General features: G+C 27.6%; 3 protein-coding genes across 3 annotated transcripts in view; 2 read left to right on the top strand and 1 right to left on the bottom strand.

Moving 5' to 3' along the window:
- Positions 1–18,049, top strand: part of LOC125828165 (isopentenyl phosphate kinase) — a 295,006-nt gene that overhangs the window by 218,337 nt on the left and 58,620 nt on the right. The window lies entirely within an intron of this gene.
- On the top strand, positions 892–2,165 carry LOC125828184 (casparian strip membrane protein 2-like). Its single transcript, XM_049507505.1, has 3 exons — positions 892–1,111; positions 1,289–1,412; positions 1,936–2,165. The coding sequence occupies exons 1-3, from the start codon at positions 894–896 to the stop codon at positions 2,149–2,151; spliced, it is 558 nt and encodes a 185-aa protein (XP_049363462.1). The 5' UTR covers positions 892–893; the 3' UTR covers positions 2,152–2,165.
- Positions 6,495–8,108, bottom strand: LOC125828172 (NAC domain-containing protein 2). Its single transcript, XM_049507492.1, has 3 exons — positions 7,789–8,108; positions 7,415–7,701; positions 6,495–6,901 (listed from the first exon to the last, which is right to left on the bottom strand). The coding sequence occupies exons 1-3, from the start codon at positions 7,955–7,957 to the stop codon at positions 6,503–6,505; spliced, it is 855 nt and encodes a 284-aa protein (XP_049363449.1). The 5' UTR covers positions 7,958–8,108; the 3' UTR covers positions 6,495–6,502.

Genomic DNA, 18,049 nt, shown 5'->3' with positions numbered 1-18,049 from the left:
TCCTATTGGCTATTGCATTTGAATTGAAAAAATAGTGTTCCCATTTTTCTCGACGAATTTTAGCTTGCAATTACGTTCTTTGGTTGATACAAGTTTATGTTAAAAATAGTGAACACATCTATAAAATCTTGAATTCGCCATTGACTATAACCTTCATATTGCTTGCTTTTCTAATAAACATGATTTGAAGTGATATATAATTAAGAAGGAAAAAGAAAAAGAGGATTCAATTAGTAAGCCCTCTAATTTTGACCTACTCCATTAGTCTTTTTTTTTTTTTGGCTGACTTCACATTATTAATCAAATGGTCAGCCTAAAATTATAAATCAATGAATTTCTTGTATTTTAAAGAGCAAACACATCTCGTACCTAATCCAAAATCAACCAAAACTACTCAAGTTCAGAGCCAAAAATGCCATTTTTTCTCAAAAAATGCAAAAAGGGCCACTTAATTTTCGAATTAACTAAAACAGACATATCACTCATCCTTGATAACCTAATTCAAATGATGTTGTATTAACTTGTTGTAACATATTAAATTACATGTCAATAACGTCAAAATTATGCATTGTCAGCGTATATAACTTCAAATCGTTTTTCGTAAGAATGTTGTTAAAGTACGTACCACAGAGAAAGTAGAGCAGGTAAAGAGTCTACAAAGCTGAGTGCATATCTTAGCCACTTCAACCGTGCTCATAATTATATTTCAGCAAATCCACATCAACCACTTCCTATTGCTGAAAATTACTAAAAAAATAAAATAAATCCAAACATGCCTTAGTATTTGATAATATAAATTGGTGATCAATCTAAAATCACTTATAACAAGCTGAAAATACAAATTATATAGAAAAATTTCAGTGAAGAGAGAAACTTGAGCCATCGAAAAACGAATGATGAAGGCTGTATCAATTGAATCTGGAGAAGCATCAAAGGCTATGGGTCATGGAGTGAACAGAGGACTCTCTGTATTTGATCTTGTTCTTCGTATCGTCGCGATTGTTGGTACCTTAGCAGGAGCTGTGGCAATGGGAACTGCTGAACAAACTCTTCCTTTTGCCACACAACTTGTGCAATTTTCAGCTCAATATGATGATTTTGACTCATTTAAGTAAGTCCATCTATAGTACTACACATTTTTTTATTTTGAATGATACTTCAAAAGCCTTTCTTTCTTAAACTCTGTGTCAGGTCAGACTACATTATATAATTAAGACGAAGGGAGTATATATACTATGAAAGTACAATTTCATGAAGGTTTATTCATCTTTTTGTTTTCTTGATATAGGTTGTTCGTGATTGTGAATGCAATAGTATGTGCATATCTTGCTCTTTCTCTACCATTTTCCATCTTTCATATTATGAGGAGCAGAGCAGGAAAAAGTCGGATTTTGCTCATCTTCCTTGACGCGGTAATGTAGATTGAGTTCTTTTTTATACAGTCAAACCTCTTTATAACGTTGTTTGTCAGGATATTTTTTGACTGCTATAGTGAAATATTATTATGGAGAACATACACTATAACATAATAACATACTCAATGTAATCGATAGGGTAAGGTGTATACAGACTGTATCCCTACCTCGTGGAGATAGAGAGATTGATTCTAAAAGATGCTTAGCTCAAGGAACTTGTAACAAAGCAATGTTAAAAATAACATACAGACGCAAAACAGACATAACAGATAATAACGAAATCATTACATAAGATTCAGAAAAAGGAACAACAACAACATCAAAATAATGTGATAACTGAACTTATTAGTTTCACACAAAATTGGTTGTTACATAAAAATATTGTTACAGAGAAGTCTGACTGTACTGTTTCACTATAACTTGTGGTTGATTAGGCCTTGAAAAAGTGTATTATTATAAGTATCATGAAAATTAGATCATTTTTATCCCTAATTCATAATTTTCTTGTTAAATTTTGAAGATAATGCTGGTTCTTCTCACATCTGGAGCATCTGCAGCAACTGCCATTGTGTATTTAGCACATACTGGGAACACTTCTGCAAACTGGTTTTCAGTTTGTCAACAGTATACCGATTTCTGCCAACGATCTGCTGGCTCTCTCATCGGCTCATTTGGCGCGATTGTGTGTCTTGTTCTCCTAATCATTTTCTCATCTGTCGCAATATCTAGGCGATAAATCGATGCTGTTTATACATTGGCTTGTTAGCCTTTTATATATAGTTTGTGTATCTGTTGTGTTTGATATTTGACTAAAGTTTCATGCTTTGGATTTTGTATGCAATTCACTGCCAGGCAGTGTCTGTTACTTATATCAATATATATTGTGTCTGTTAGTTTTCAAATTGGAGTTCAAAAAATGATTCAATTCCTCAATTTACTCATCAATGGGAAGTTTAAGCCTCAAAATGAGAAAAAGCTCAATATATTTTCTTTATCTTTGGGTTAAAGATTCAAGTTACCTATTTTTTAACATTGATATTGTCAAAAAATTTATGTATGGAATGCTCAATCATCTTGTTATATATTTAGAAGAAATAATAACTGCATGTGACAGAAGGTGAGAAGAGAACACCTTATTTTATTTAATATAAATATTATTGTAGCTAAACTAAGAACTTCTCTTTGCTTGTTGAACTATATCAAGTTATTGTTAACAGATGACGTTGCAAGAAAAGAAAATTGTGTACTATTACGCGTGAAATCAATGTGATGAACCTCTTGATTTTAAAAAAATTGACGGCAGTTTCATCACTTTTGGTCCGCCATCAAACTTATCTTTTTAAAATTAAAATCGAGAGGTTCATCACGTTCAGTGATGAAAATACAAACCTCAAACAACTTTTGCAACCACTTAACCACTACACTAAACCTTCAACTTATGTCAAGAATACAATCATTTTAAGTTTTTTTTTTTTCTAAAATAATAATAATAAAGTGTCTTTAAATTTATTTGTCTTACTTTGTTTTAGTTTGTTTCTAAATATTAAAGAATATTTCTTTCTTTTCAATCAATTTTTAAATTTAATTTTACATATGACATGTTTAAGACTAGAAAATTAAAATGTATGTTGGTATATATATCTAATTTAGTTTAAGATCATAAGATTTAAAAATCTTTTTTATTGTTTTAATTTCACGTCAAGTCAAAATCAAACAAAAAATTAAAACGGATGGAGTGTTATTTTAAAAATAAAGTAAATTTTTTCATTAACTTTACATCTCAAAAATAATTTTAAATGTACTTATAATTATGTATCATGTAGCTTAAAGTCCCAAAAAGGGAGTGAATTTAAGTATACTAACAAATACCTTAAATGATGAAGAGATAGAAGCATCATGAAATTTCACGTTAAATAAGTCATTCTTATTTACTTGAATCGCTTTGGGGAGAAGCACTAAAAACTACCGTTTATATATTAAACAGAGTTCCAAGTAAAGCAGTAACCAAGACCCTGTAGGCTATATATGTTGTTTATCTCCAAAAACATGATTTTGACATGGGATTAGAAGATGATCCTATAATTGTTAGCCAAGTAAAATTATGTCAAGACTTTGCTAAATGAATCGAAGCCATGAAAAATGAGATGAAATCAATGAAAGATAATAACGAAACTAGATTTTTAAAATCGAACGTGATTCAAAAGGTAACATTGAAAGATATAAAGTACATCTAGTTGCTATCACTCAAAAGGAAGGCATAGATTTTAAGGAGAAATTTTCGCCAATTTCATCGAAAGATTCTTTTAGAATTATTATGACACTTTTAGCTCATTATGACTTAGAGCTACATCAAATGAACGTAACGACTGTATTTCTCAGTAGAGACAATGAAGAAACAATATACATATTGCAACCATAAACCTCTGAGTCTCAAAATTAATGCACATTGTATGTAAACTTAAGAAGTTCATATATGGTTTGAAACAAAAATAATGTCAATGGTACCGAAAGTTTGATCAGGTGATAACCTCTTTTGATTTTAAGGAAAATATCATTGATCAATGCATATATCTCAAGTTTAGTGGGATAAAATATAATTTATTATTCTTATGCTATCCATATGTTGATGGCATTCTACTGGCAAGCACCAATATAGGTTTATTGCATGAAATCGAGAAATTTCTATTCAATAAATTTGAAATGAAAAATCTTGATAAGACGTCATTTGTTTTGGGTATAGAGATCCGTCAAGACGTCATATGGTGCTAAGTAGATTTGGCATGCAAAGTTGTGCTGCAGGAGTCATGACCTAGAGCGTCATGAGTGGCATCCACACTAAGTAATTCGGTGGGAAAACCAGCTAACTCGAAAAACCAACCCAACACCATTTAATTAACCAAGTCTAATATATATAAAATAGGAAAAGCAATTTAGACATAATAGAACTGAGTCCCTATAAACTCAACGCAGACGTCTAAACACCAATGCAGAAAATACCCCTAAGAATTGAAAGTCATCATACCAAACTCTAAAATAAATTCAAGTGGGGATGTAACCCCGAAACTAAACATAATTATAATTCAAAAGTCTGTGTCTGAACAATGGACAAAAAAATATAGAGGAATCTCTGGAAGCCTAAAAGAGGAAGCTCACCCTTGGAATCGAATCAGATATCTCTCAATTGAGGTCTCGGATCAGCCGCTAAAATAATTCGCTGCACTCAACAAGCTGAAAGGAACAAGTGTAGTATTAACATATAAATCATAGTATACTGGTAGAATCACTCGGCCAGTCCAATTTATACATATAAACAATTCACCATCAAATAGTAACATAGAACAATACATAATATAGCATGACTTGAAACAACAATGCATACCCATAAGGCCATAACCACATGTCAACTACATATAACAACAAATACGAAGACTTAACACACATCTTAAGAAACAATAAACAATAGAGTAATATTATTATATTATCCTTTGAATATTTTAAATTTAATGCTTTGAGAAATGTATTAGGTATTAAATAGTATTTTATAGCAAGGATAAAATAGACAGATCAGAATAAATTATCTCTTAATTTTCTAAACCGAACTAATATTGTTGAATAACTATTTTTAGTATAGTAAATAAGTAAAGATGAATTATGAAGTATTATAATGATCATCTATTTATAGTAAGAACTACATATAAATAACAACGAAGAGAGTATATCATAGTGAAGAATACTCCAAAAATATCAACGTCATATAGATGAAGATATACTCATTTATTAATCTTTTTGATAAGCCATGCATAGACCACACTCCTTTAGCCACTCATCATGGCCATCACCTTCATTTTTTTGTCAATTATGAACGTCCACCTTTAATTTTCCCAATCACCTTTCATATTTATGCTCTTGTCATCCATAATTTTTGTATTGTGATAAGGATGGTGCGTTTCTATTATTTTACTTGCAAATTATTCTTATCGATACAAGTGGCGATTACTATAAATATTTTCTATGGTTGAAGTTTAAATCCTTGTCTCTTTTATTTTTTTTGTCCTAATACATTGATGGTTAGACTAGATTTATATTCTTTTCCTTTTGTTTTTTTGTGGTTGAAAGAAAAGATAAAGTTTCTTGCATCATCTAAGAAAGAAATGATCTTATTTATGTGATTTATGTGATGCGATTTGAATTTTAAATACCAAAGTATATGTTTATATGATTTTTAATATATTTTGAATTATTAATGATTTGACTTATAAAATTTTTAAATTTTTCAATATATATATAAATTTTATTTTTATTTTTATTTCTATTATATAGGTTAAACTAGAATAATTTAACACTGGAAATTCATAGTATCAAATATATTGAGACATAATATATGACAAGAGATTGAGGATTTACTGTCATTTATAAATTAATTAATAATTAATATATCGTTATTATTGTAATCATTATTATGTTTGAAGACATCATTATTTCTCTTCTATGTGGAGTTTATCCTAACAAATTAAGGATTATCTCTATTAGTTTTTTTTTCCAATCTTAGGATTAATAATGTTTTTACTTATTTTTCAGTGTAATGTGAATTAATATAGTATTCAGCTGCCTTGAGCAAATCCCACTTTTCGCTTATCTCTATTAGTTCGATAATGTTATTTCAACGCGGATTAGGTAGTATAACGAATAATTTCCAATTTTACCAATTATAAATTATAATTTTTTAAAGAAAAATCAAGTATAGGAAAAAGTGAAGAATGAGGTTAACTTGGAGAGTAAAGTCAAGCTTATGCACCCACTAAATTGACAATTTATTTGCTAAATATAGAAATGAAGAAAGGTAGACCTTTGTAAAATATTAGTATTACAATTTCAGAACCAAATTAATTATTTGTCAAACAAGTGCTAGAAAATAAAATTCTGTATTAATACAACAATCTATTTTTCCCTACAATACCATGACCTTTAAATTACATATATATGTTATTGTTGATGAGATATTAGTAGTCCACGACTGATCAACTTGTTTTGGATTGAGGCATAGTGATTGTTGTTGTCGAAATATTTAATCGCTGTGCACCGCCTTCTCACTGAAATTGAAAGGATGGATTCACAAAAATTGGCTGTTTGAAGAAGCTATTAGAGTTATTTTGTGACACTTCCCCTAGTTGAAATATCTCCATGGCTTGATGAGGCCCAACATATCCATTGGTCATTAATGTATTATTTTGGCTTATAGTATTGTATGAATTATTGTCATCAAATAGTTGTGAAATTGACCCAAAATAATCCATTTCTAATAAATGAGATAGTGAACAAGTCCTTGGTAGTTTCATTGTTTGTTGTCCATTAGAAGCCACAACTTCAATAGGATTAATAACACTCATTATTTGAGATTGTTGTGTGTCTTCTTCAACTTTCATCATCTCTATAGCTCTTCCCAAATTCTTCTTTTTATAAATTCTACAAAGCACCCAATCATCCAACTGAAAAATCACCATCAAAAAAGTAAGTATTAGTCATGACAAAAAAATATGAATAGTAGAAAAGATTTAACTTATATTCACTAACTAGCTATAGAAAGTTACATGCCATATTTTTCAATATAGTATATACGAATCATACATATAATTACTTTTTAAATGATTTGATTAACGTACAATAGTTAAACTATACACTATGACAAAAATATAAAAATTAGCGACGGACAAATTTTACAGTTGAACAAAATTAGAAACTTATCATAAAAATCAATTAGCTATGAGTAATTTATCGATGAATTAGTGACAAACACTATGAGAAGCGAATTTTTTTTTGCTATAGAACAAATTTTTCTACTCAATTCCCACTGAACCAGCTCACTGAGAAAAACGTATGGTGGGAATCAAATTTACATTGAAATATACTTAAAATATCCACTAAACATTTTTTTATTTTCTCATTGAATATTCAATCAAAATATCTGCAGAAAATAGTATTACAAAGAATTTAAATCTTACCCTCATGGATCCATTTGGCCTAGTAATAATTGGTTGAGTCCTTGATTCACTCAATCTATATTCATGCATGATCCAATCAGTCTTGATACCTTTAGGTGGTTTTCCTCTATAAAACACAAGAGCTTTTTTAATACCAACATATTTTGTTCCACTATATATAGCTTTATCTGTGCCTGTGGCTTTCCAATAACCAGACACAGCTGCCCTATTTGGCCTAACACCATTTGGATATTTTCTATCACGAGGGGTGAAGAAATACCATTCTTTTTCTCCAAATTCAGCTTTTTCTACGTTAAAAAAAAAAAAAAAATCAATATTAATTCATAAAATAATTATTTGAATTAAAACGCGATTATATATGTATATCTACTAACCAGGCAATTCCCATGGATCGAACTTATAGACATCAACTTCAGGGATGATTGAAGATGGACAAGGCCTTGATGTAGCTTGATTTTGAAGATAATATATGATTAATTCCTCATCTGTTGGATGAAACCTAAATCCAGGAGGAAGGTGATTGGAATTATTTTTACCAATCATTTTTTTTAAAAAAATTTATATGATTTTTTGTGGAATAGAACAAAGGTTTTATAAAAAAAAAATGTATAAGCTAAAGAGAAGTAAAGTATGTTAAAGTGGGGTTGATGTAGGGGAATTTGATTCTATGTAAGAGGGAAATAATAATATTGAGAAGTGAGAGGAATTAATTGAAATGTTTGAAAGGGGAAGGTTGGCCAATTTATTCTTGAGGATTTTTTGTTTTGTTGCTAATCTTGTTGCATGACATGGGGTTTGATAATTGGCTGCTTTTGACTTAACATTTCCTAGTATTTTGGTTTTTTGGTTTTCCACCTAGTGTCCGGAGCTCATATTGGAGCCTCGACTAAATTTGGATTGCGTACTGCAGGGTTCATTTGGGAGGTGACGCTCCCAATATATAGGATTTTTTTTTATACCTAAGACTTGAACCCGAGACTTCTAATTAGGGGTGAAGCAGTCTCATTATTGTGCACACCACAGACCATGTTGATAACATTTCCTAGTATTATGAGTATAGCAAACTATACTTGAAGATTAGGTATATTACTTTAATTAATTTATTCCTTCAATGGATAACATGTCTATTATGAGTATGAGGTAGGGGTTGGATGAAGTACTTAGTTCTTATCTTTTTCTTTTTGTTGTTTGTGCTACTTTAACAATTTTTCATTCCATGGCTAGCTAGCTTTTTCCAATTTTGAGTATCAAAAACAAAATAAATAAGTAAATTTCCTTGCAAGAATCAGGTCCAGTGGCTCTTTCCACGAATATTTTAATTGAGTAGGTGAGAAAAGAAAAAACTTAATAATATTTTCATATGGAAAAATTAGGAAGTTTCTCACTATTTTAGTGAGAATCTATTTTTCATCATATATTTTCCTGATGAGCTGGTTTGGTGGGAAATAAGTGGAAATATCATGTTTTATAACACAAATTTATCATTAATTTTTATGAAAAGACTTTTATTTCTAATGGTGTCATGATCTTATATTGATATTGTGTGTGACCAAACGCTAATAAGAGTGAAAGTTATTGGATATTAAAGTTAAATACCCAATATATAAAGACAAAAAAAGATTATATAATTTTGTGCTACGTGTGTCTAACCTTTAGTTTGGTGGACAAAATTATCCAAATAGTCGTATTAGTGAGATATATATGATAGGTACCTAATGGAATAATTTAGTTTGTACGAAATGGTCCGTGTTTCATTATTAATCAAACAAATGGTATATCGAGGTGGAGTCAGATATAATAGAGTTGAACCACTTTATCTAGTTCAATTATTTTATTTCTTTAAATTTTGAACCATTTAGTTAAAATTCTAACTCTGCCTTTATTTATATATCGCCCATATTCATCAATTTAAAAGGTTGAAGATTTAGGTGTATGATGAAGACAATAATTATAGAGAACTTTTGGACTTTTTTGATATTTTAGAGTTTTGATATTTTCTCCAAATTAATGTACCATGTCATGAAGTAATAGCTAGAGAGAATCATTTGTGTTATTGTCATGGCTAAATTAGAACTCCACTACATCTTTTTTCTTTTGTTTTTTTCTAAAAAGATGGAAAAAAGGTCTTTAGAACAAATGCAAGAACTTTTTTTCCCATTCCACAATGATGTGATGAAACTTATATGCAATTGGCGGTCGTATAGATTCATTGTATATATTATTAAAGAAAATGACTTGAAAACAACATTCATACATAATATATGAATAACGCTTATACACAGTTTATCAATCATTAAAACTTCACGTTATCTTAAACGTACAGGATCATTGTCATTCAATAGAAATAGTTCTAGTCAATCAAATAACTAAAAGGGTCAAGGAAGTATTACTTTCGATATATTAATTAATAATATTGTTATCCACTAATAGCGTTTTTCAAAATGTTAGAATTTTTTTGTTAGTTGGTGAAATATTTATGATTTGTCTAATATAAAACATAGTTATGTGACTTTGATCGAGAAAACATAATTCTGTGACCATTAATAAAGTTTTGTCCATATTTTCTTAATTAAAACCAAATCCAAAAAAGATAAAACTTTTTCCAAGTTTATTGTGGGTAATAATACAAACGTTTTGAATTGGACGAAATCATGGTTCTTTGGTGAACTTGTCATCAATTCAATCCCTTATTCCAACAATTCCATTACAAATTGAATTAAAAAATTTATCTTTTTTTTAAAAATAAAATAATTAAGTGTACAAATAAAGGCCTCAAAGAGAAAATAAAGAAGAAGAAGATATATCCAAATTATTGGACTATCATCTTCAATTCATAGTATTAATGTCTTTCTATTTTTATTTTGGGTATAAAGGTATTTAGGTCAAATGGTAATAACAATGATTGGTTTCTTTTTATTGCAAGTACATGAATGTAGTAAGAAGCTTTATTTTAAAGCAAACCAATTACTCCTATTTAACTAGCAAAAAGTCCTCATAAAGTGAAGGGGTTGGGGATTGATTACCTTTCTTTTTTTCTTTATTGAGCAAGCACATCTTCTTCTTTTTAAAGCGTCATATTCGGTATTTGATATTCGTATAAAAACTTTTATTAATTTAAATTTAGGTATAATAATTATTAAAATAGTATCCTATCAGAATTTTTCATATTTAATTAGACTTTAACTTAAAATGTCTAATTAAAAATAAAAGGATTTTATTTATTTTCATCACAGGATTATAGAGAAGACATTTTCAGTCCTATATATTTCAATTCCTTATCTTTCGATTCAGAAATGCATCAACGGATGTGTTATCTTACATGATAGCTTAGATACTAAGAAGTAAGAACTAAGACTCACGATGTATTGAGCATTCAAAGACAATCATGATTGACAATGAATTTGACTATGCAACGAATAGTACACACGTGTCATACATGTAGATGAATTCGCTTCAAAATGGTTTGATTAGACTGATATGCTAATTGTGAAATCAATCTAGATAAATTGAAAGAGTAGCTATAACTATAGCCCTCTATTCAAATACCCTTTCTTTTACTCGAACCTCAATATTTTTTAATCATCCCTTTGATGATTAAAAGCGTGAGTAAAATTGCAATCGTAGATTATAATAAGCAAGTGTGGAGCGAGCAAGGGTCGAAGAGAAGGGAGGGGTCATCCAAATCTCCTTAATGAAAAATTACACGATTGATACGTGATTAAAATTATATTTTAATTATACGTGATAAATGTTGAATTTCATTTAACCTTTCGTGTATTTATTTTTTATATTTCGAACTCTTTCAAAAACAATTCTTACTAACCACCAAAAGTTGCTATAAGTTTCCCATGCTTTAGAAAATCGACAAGTGTCTCTCCAAAAGTGGTTATAAAAGATAAGCACTAGATTAAAAAAAACATATATTTACATAAGTTAGCTGTTAACTTGTGGTTATTATCTTAGCTACCTCACTAGGTATAGGCTGTTCATTGAAGCAAATCAGATCAGCTTTTTGATGTCAATGTCAATCCATTTAAAATGAAAATAATATCCATTTTGTCATGTGTCATCACAATTATTTATTATTATTATATTTCTATCAATAGTTATCGTATCTATTAATTTCACCATTATAATTATATTGTTTTATTGTTATTACTATAACTATCAGACACTACCATCAGTATGATCAATTATCTCTACAAACCACCTTTTCCATTACAATTAGAACCATCATGAACTACTGTCAATACATCATCAGCCAACACACAATCTTTCAACTACTATTACAATCACCGCTATCAGTCATTACCACCAGTCCACTACTATATATATATATATATATATATATATATATATATATATTCTACTATCAATTATATACATCATCACAATTAGCATTGCTGTCAACCACCATCAATACATCGTTAATCATCATACATTCTTTAGTTATTACCATCAACAATACTTACTATCTACTAACAACAATCAACTTTACAATCACCACCATCACTATCAAACACTACTATCACGTCAGTTACTGCAATACTAATAACTATCTCCATCATTATAATTATTAACATTATCATTACTAATCATTAATACCGATCATCACCACACCACCCAGATTATATCTGTCATAACTAACAAACATAAATATTTTTTTTTGAAAAATATAAAATAATAATTTAATTTTATTAAATTTATATTATTTCTAATACTTAATTATTTATTTATTTAAATTTTATACTTTGTTATGTCTATTAATAAATAAATTCCTCATTCTGGAAACCAAATAATTTTAATCATTTTACTATTTAAATAAAAACAACAGTATCATCATCATTCAAATATACGTTCAAATTTTCTCAACCTTAATAAAAATAAATAAGGTGAATCTGATTTGATTAAAAAATTGTTTTACCATCATACCAAAACTCACTTGACTATTTAAATAATTGATTAGATACTATCCAAAAAAAAAAAAAAAAGCTATCCTTGAGATTGGACATCAAGTAGAGAAGAATAAAGATAATGAAGAGTATCAACATCGGTACGGAATGAGGTGCAATGGTGAGATTGTTTCACCCTTAATTTGAGGTCTTGGGTGCAAGTTCTATATATGAAAAAAATCTTGTTACAAGTGCCATCTCCGAATGAATCCTACAGTGCGTGATTCAAATTTAATCGAAGTTTCAATATGAACTTTGAATGTCAAATAAAAAATCCAAATAAAATAAAATAAAATAATGAAGAATATTCCATGGATGTATTAGCAAGTTTGTTTGGGCCCTACTAAATCCCCTTTTAAGTTAGCATGCGTTGAAGGTGGATTATCTTTACACTATTTCTTTTTCATTATAACTTCAATATACCACTAGTTATAAATTTATTAAATTATTGAATAAAATACTAGATTTATTCTTGTGTCACTCTTGCGTCATCTAGATACTGATTTATAAATTCTGAGTTTTATTTCATTTATTTCGAATAGTTTTCATGTTTTATATATTGAGAGAAATTAATTAATTTTTTAGGGTTAAAGTAAAATTAATATTTTAAAAGTAAATTTAAATATTTAAAAAATAAAAAAATAAATTACTATAAATAATTTTTTAAAATATTAATATGGTGAAACAATATATTTTAAAATATTTATTAAAATTTATGAAGTTTGATTTTAAAAAAATATGATAAGTATTGTTGAAATAGAGGGAGTGATTGGTTTTAATTAATTTACTTACCGTTGTATTCCTTTTAATTTTAAATAAATGAATTTCTGATTATTTTTTTAAAAATGAATAAATTTTTCAAAGTTTAAAAACGTACATTAATTATCGGATTTTAGGTGTGTCTTTACGGATAAGGTAGCTGCCTTCCAAAAATTTATTGATGTTACTAATGTAGGCAGTGGCGGATCCAGAATTTTTATTGAGGGGGTTCAAAGTATAAAGAAGTAAACACGTAAAAGTTATAAGATGAAAAACCGAGTGACATGGGAGGAAAATTTTAATTTAAATCCGCTAAATTTAACTTACATTGTTATGTTGTGTTTAGGTTCTTCCTACTTTTACCTGGTCCATCGAGCTTTTAAATTTTCTTGTGTCTTTCCTTTTATTTTGCAATATTCTACTTTTTAGATTTTTTTCTAAATTTTGAATTAGTGCACATTTAATCATATGTTACTTTAAAAACCATCGAGATTCTTTAGAAAGGTGTAAAACTCGAGTTACTAATATTATAGTGCATATTCCGAACATAAATAAATGACATCGTCGATTTTTTTAGTTCATTTAATTCAATTACTAGGTTAATCATTTGTTTAAAAAAACAAATTATGAACCAATCAAATAAGTTTAGTTTAGTTTTAATCTCTTTAGAATTGACTTGAAAATAGTAAGAAAGAGATACAATAACATTAAGAAAGAATTCAATTAAATAGATTTTATTAAAAGAATATTCACAACTTTTAAAGTTTTCCATTTGATTAATCTTAATTTACTTTATTTTATATAATAGTTTTCTAATTCAATTTTAAATTGGGCCGATTTTTTAAGTATACAACTTAACAATTGTATTTACACCAACATAGCAATACTTTTTTTTTTCAATTATATAGCAATATTTTTTTTTCAAAAGTAGAATTTATTTATTTTTTTAAAATTCCAAATCAGCCACGCTTATCCCGATTTCCATAAATTTCTCCAATAATTTTACCTTCCCTAAATTATTCAAATATGTTAAAAAAATAAATCGGAACAATAAAATAAATAATAAAAAGAAAAAGAAAAATCGGAAATTAAAGCATGACAGCCCACAATTTATTTTTTAATTCCTTAATTTTCTCCCCCTCTTTTATTTACCTTCCATAAATATCTCTAATATAGTTATTGCTTCTCTCTCATAATTCTAATCAAAATCAGACTCTATACCTTCACTATTCTGAAAGTGTGTTCAATGGATTTTTTTCAGCACGACGGGAGATGGAATGAAACTGGTATTCACCATAATAATTGCTTCAATTATGGTTGTTTTAAAGTATATTTATTGGTTTTATTGATTTTTTTATATAAATATATATATTGTTATAGCTTTATTGATTGGTATTTTTTGGATGGAATTTGTAAAACATAAACTATATTGTCCTCAATTGCTTTGCACCATACGTAGGTACTCACCTATAGTTAAATTATTGGTTAATTAGTGGTTTATATATTGGTGTAGTCCATATATTTTGAATGCATATGTTTTTTAGTTAGTGGTGTATATACACCAAAATATTATGGTGTATTTTTGTTGAATTTTTATGTTATTTATCGGGTTATTCTACTAGGCACTATTATTTATTTTGTATCTACCAAAAAACAAAACACCAACAAATATAAAATAAGATTTTATAAAGTTTTGTTATATGACAGTGGTTAGTTTGTTTATTGGTATTGTTAGGTTAGTTTGTAGTTCAAATGATGATATATATATCAATTTGAAGTGTACACAAATTTTTAATCCTAATATACACCATAATAATTGTAAATACTAAAATTTATACCAATTCTGCATAGCATTTAAACCAGTAAATTAATTTTAGCATTCTTTATCATAAATTATACCACTATAATACACAAATATAAGTTGGATTGTTTTGAAGTATTTTATTGATTTTATTGATTAAACGTTTTTATAAACATATATTGCTATAGCTTTATTGATTGGTGTTTTTTGGATGGGATCTTAAATATGGAGTGTAACAAGTATGTATTAGTTTTTTAATTATTATTTTTTTAGTTTGATTGCTAAAATATATAGTTCATTTTTTTTTATTGTTTTAAGTTTTTTTTTGTTGTTTTTCTTGCTTGATTTTTTGTGTAAATAGATATGTTAACTATGAAAAATATTGCTTGAATGAATGCTTCGTATATTGTTTGACACACAAATTTGAATTAATTTGATTATATAAAATGATTGAAAAATTTTGGGTTAAATTATGGTGTATATCTTGGTCTAGTTTATGTATTTCGTACTATAGTGCACTATACACCAAAATTTAATCATAATGTACAATATTGTTCAAGATAGCAATGATAAACTATCATGTGCACTTTTTTTAAAATTAAGTTGAAAATGGTAATTTCTTGGTTAGTTTGTGGTGTATATATTGGTGTACATCATATATTATATATTAGATTGAACTGTACACCAAAACATCACCATATTATACACCAAAACGTTACCATACTGTACACCAAAGCGTCACCATATTATATATCATTTCTAATTAATTTGTAATTTAAAAAATTATAAATAAGTGGTTGTATTATGATGTTATACATTCTTGTAGGTTAGTATGTGTCTAACTATTTATCGAAATGTATCGCAGGAATGTATGTGGATTTCAAGATTGAAGGAGTGATATATGACACAAACACCAAAAAGACGTTTACCAAATAGATACAATACTTTGTAATTAATTTTATTTTTTTATGAATGGAATTTTTACTAATACTAGTGATTTTTTCATATATATATTGGTATAATTATTTATTAATTCGATGATAAATATTGATAGATAGTTGATAATATTATGGTGTAAGGCAACATATAGTTGAAATATATAACAAATATTAAATGTTATAATCATGAATTTTTACTTCATGTGCAATTTAATTATTTGTTGGTGTAAGTTATTCATTGTGATTAAAAATAATTGTACACCAAACTTAATCTATAATGTACATTATTTAATATACTTTTTCGAAAAAAGTTAAAACTATTGAACGGTGCTATGGTTTATAATAGGAATAAAATTTGATTATATTTTGGTATAAGTTATTTATTATAATTACAAAAAAATGGTCAACGATATAATACAAATTCTATACCATTTAATATACTCACCCCCTACCCCACCCCTTTTTAACTAACATATATAAAATTGAAGAGAGAAGTAAAAAAAGATCTTCCCATAATAGTTGAAATGAAATTAAAGAGAGAGAAAATAAATTCAATCGTAATTGTATGAAATTAATGAGAAACGTGTTTAAGGATAGAAATCATATTAATTAGATGATACATTTTTACTCCCTAAAAATTAGTGTCAAAATCTAAAAAGATAATTAGAAAAAACGTAATTGAAGAGAGAGAGAGAGAAAATTAGCATCAAATTCTAAAAAGATAATTAAAAAAAAAAACGTAATTGAAGAGAGAGAAAAATTAGCATCAAAATCTAAAACAGATAATTAAAAAAGAAAACGTAATTGAAGAGAGAGAGAGAAAAAATTAGCATCAAAATCTAAAACAGATAATTTAAGAAAAACGTAATTAAAGAGAGAGAAAAATATTTTTTACCATAGTAATTGTATCAAGTAAAAAAGAGAAAAAAAAAATTTAAGTAAAAGAAATGTATGCAATTATAATTGTGTTGATAATCTAAATGGTAAAAGTAATAAATAATGAGTTCCATAAAATAAGCCACTAAGGCACAAAAATAGGTATAAACACGTGTGAAGATATATATATTTAATAAGCTGTCATATGTATAATTAAAATGTTATTGTTATAAACAAAAAAAAGTTTGAAACTGTTTAGGAGAGAGAATATTTGATAAATATTAATATCCTAATTATACTCCATATAAAAGGCACAAAATATTAATAGTATGAGAGAGAAAAATCTGTAAAACAAAATTAAATTAAATACAAAAATTAAATGTTTGTTATGTATGTAATTTAAAAACTTAGTTTGTAATTAAATATAAATATATTGATATTTTGTTAATAAAAGTCTTAAGGAGTATATTTTTGTAATTTTCACTTTTAAATTTAATAACAATACATCATTTTCTCAAAGAGTTTCTTTAAGTTAGTGCATGAGAAGAGAGTTATGTGGAAATAAAATGAGCAATATAAATAAGAAGAATAAAAGACAAAAATATAAAAAATGTGGCTAATAAATTTAAACAAAGATAAATTGAGAAAAAGAGATAACATAATTTTTTTTTTAAAAAAACAAAAATAATATAGTTTTAGATTGAATTCAAAAATAATGAGGCCTTTTATTGGGTATTCTAAGCCCAAAACTGAGCCCATCTCAGTCTTTTCAAAGCAATAAAAAAGGTTAAAACTTGTTGCACTGACCAAGAATCGAACTCGGAACGTGCAGTTTAGAAATGAACCCCCTTACCAGTGAGCCATGCTCCTCTTCTGGATGTTAAGGGGGTTCATTTTAGTATCTATACGCTTAAAATCAGAAGTCTTCCTTATATATATACAATGTAATTTTTCGACGAGGGGTTCGGGTGAACCCCCTAAAATGAACATAGGTCCGCCCCTGAATGTAGGTACGAGAAAAATAAATAAGAAAATACTATAATATATATGTGTGTGTGTGTTATGTGAATTAAACCGTAAGAGTGATAATGTTATTTACAACATACCTAAAACTGAAACAAGTTAATATACATATTATTTATTTAATTTTTTAGTATAAATAGAAAAAACTACTGAATTCATCCAAACCCATGAATCCCACCTAACTCCGCCTATGATCATACTACAATAATTTTTATAACAAAATCTTTCGATTGGTTCAAGAGGAAAAGTAAAGAAAAAAATATTTTAAATTTACATGACAATTGTA

Source organism: Solanum verrucosum, unplaced genomic scaffold (genome assembly GCF_900185275.1).
Source record: "Solanum verrucosum unplaced genomic scaffold, falcon-dt-bn FXZP01000053.1, whole genome shotgun sequence".
Classification (NCBI taxonomy): Eukaryota; Viridiplantae; Streptophyta; class Magnoliopsida; order Solanales; family Solanaceae; genus Solanum; species Solanum verrucosum.
The sequence above is the reverse complement of the archived record's forward strand: the minus strand, read 5'-3'. Positions and strand labels throughout refer to the sequence as shown.

What these genes read in the sequence shown, in the direction of transcription:
- LOC125828172 (XM_049507492.1), bottom strand. Translation starts at nt 7,957, where the DNA reads ATGATTGGTAAAAATAATTCCAATCACCTTCCTCCTGGATTTAGGTTT. An exon ending in CGATCCATGGGAATTGCCTG is followed by an intron (nt 7,702 to 7,788) that starts GTTAGTAGATAT and finishes TTTTTAACGTAG; the next exon opens with AAAAAGCTGAATTTGGAGAA. An exon ending in GGCCAAATGGATCCATGAGG is followed by an intron (nt 6,902 to 7,414) that starts GTAAGATTTAAA and finishes GTGATTTTTCAG; the next exon opens with TTGGATGATTGGGTGCTTTG.
- LOC125828184 (XM_049507505.1), top strand. Translation starts at nt 894, where the DNA reads ATGATGAAGGCTGTATCAATTGAATCTGGAGAAGCATCAAAGGCTATG. An exon ending in GATGATTTTGACTCATTTAA is followed by an intron (nt 1,112 to 1,288) that starts GTAAGTCCATCT and finishes TTCTTGATATAG; the next exon opens with GTTGTTCGTGATTGTGAATG. An exon ending in TGCTCATCTTCCTTGACGCG is followed by an intron (nt 1,413 to 1,935) that starts GTAATGTAGATT and finishes TAAATTTTGAAG; the next exon opens with ATAATGCTGGTTCTTCTCAC.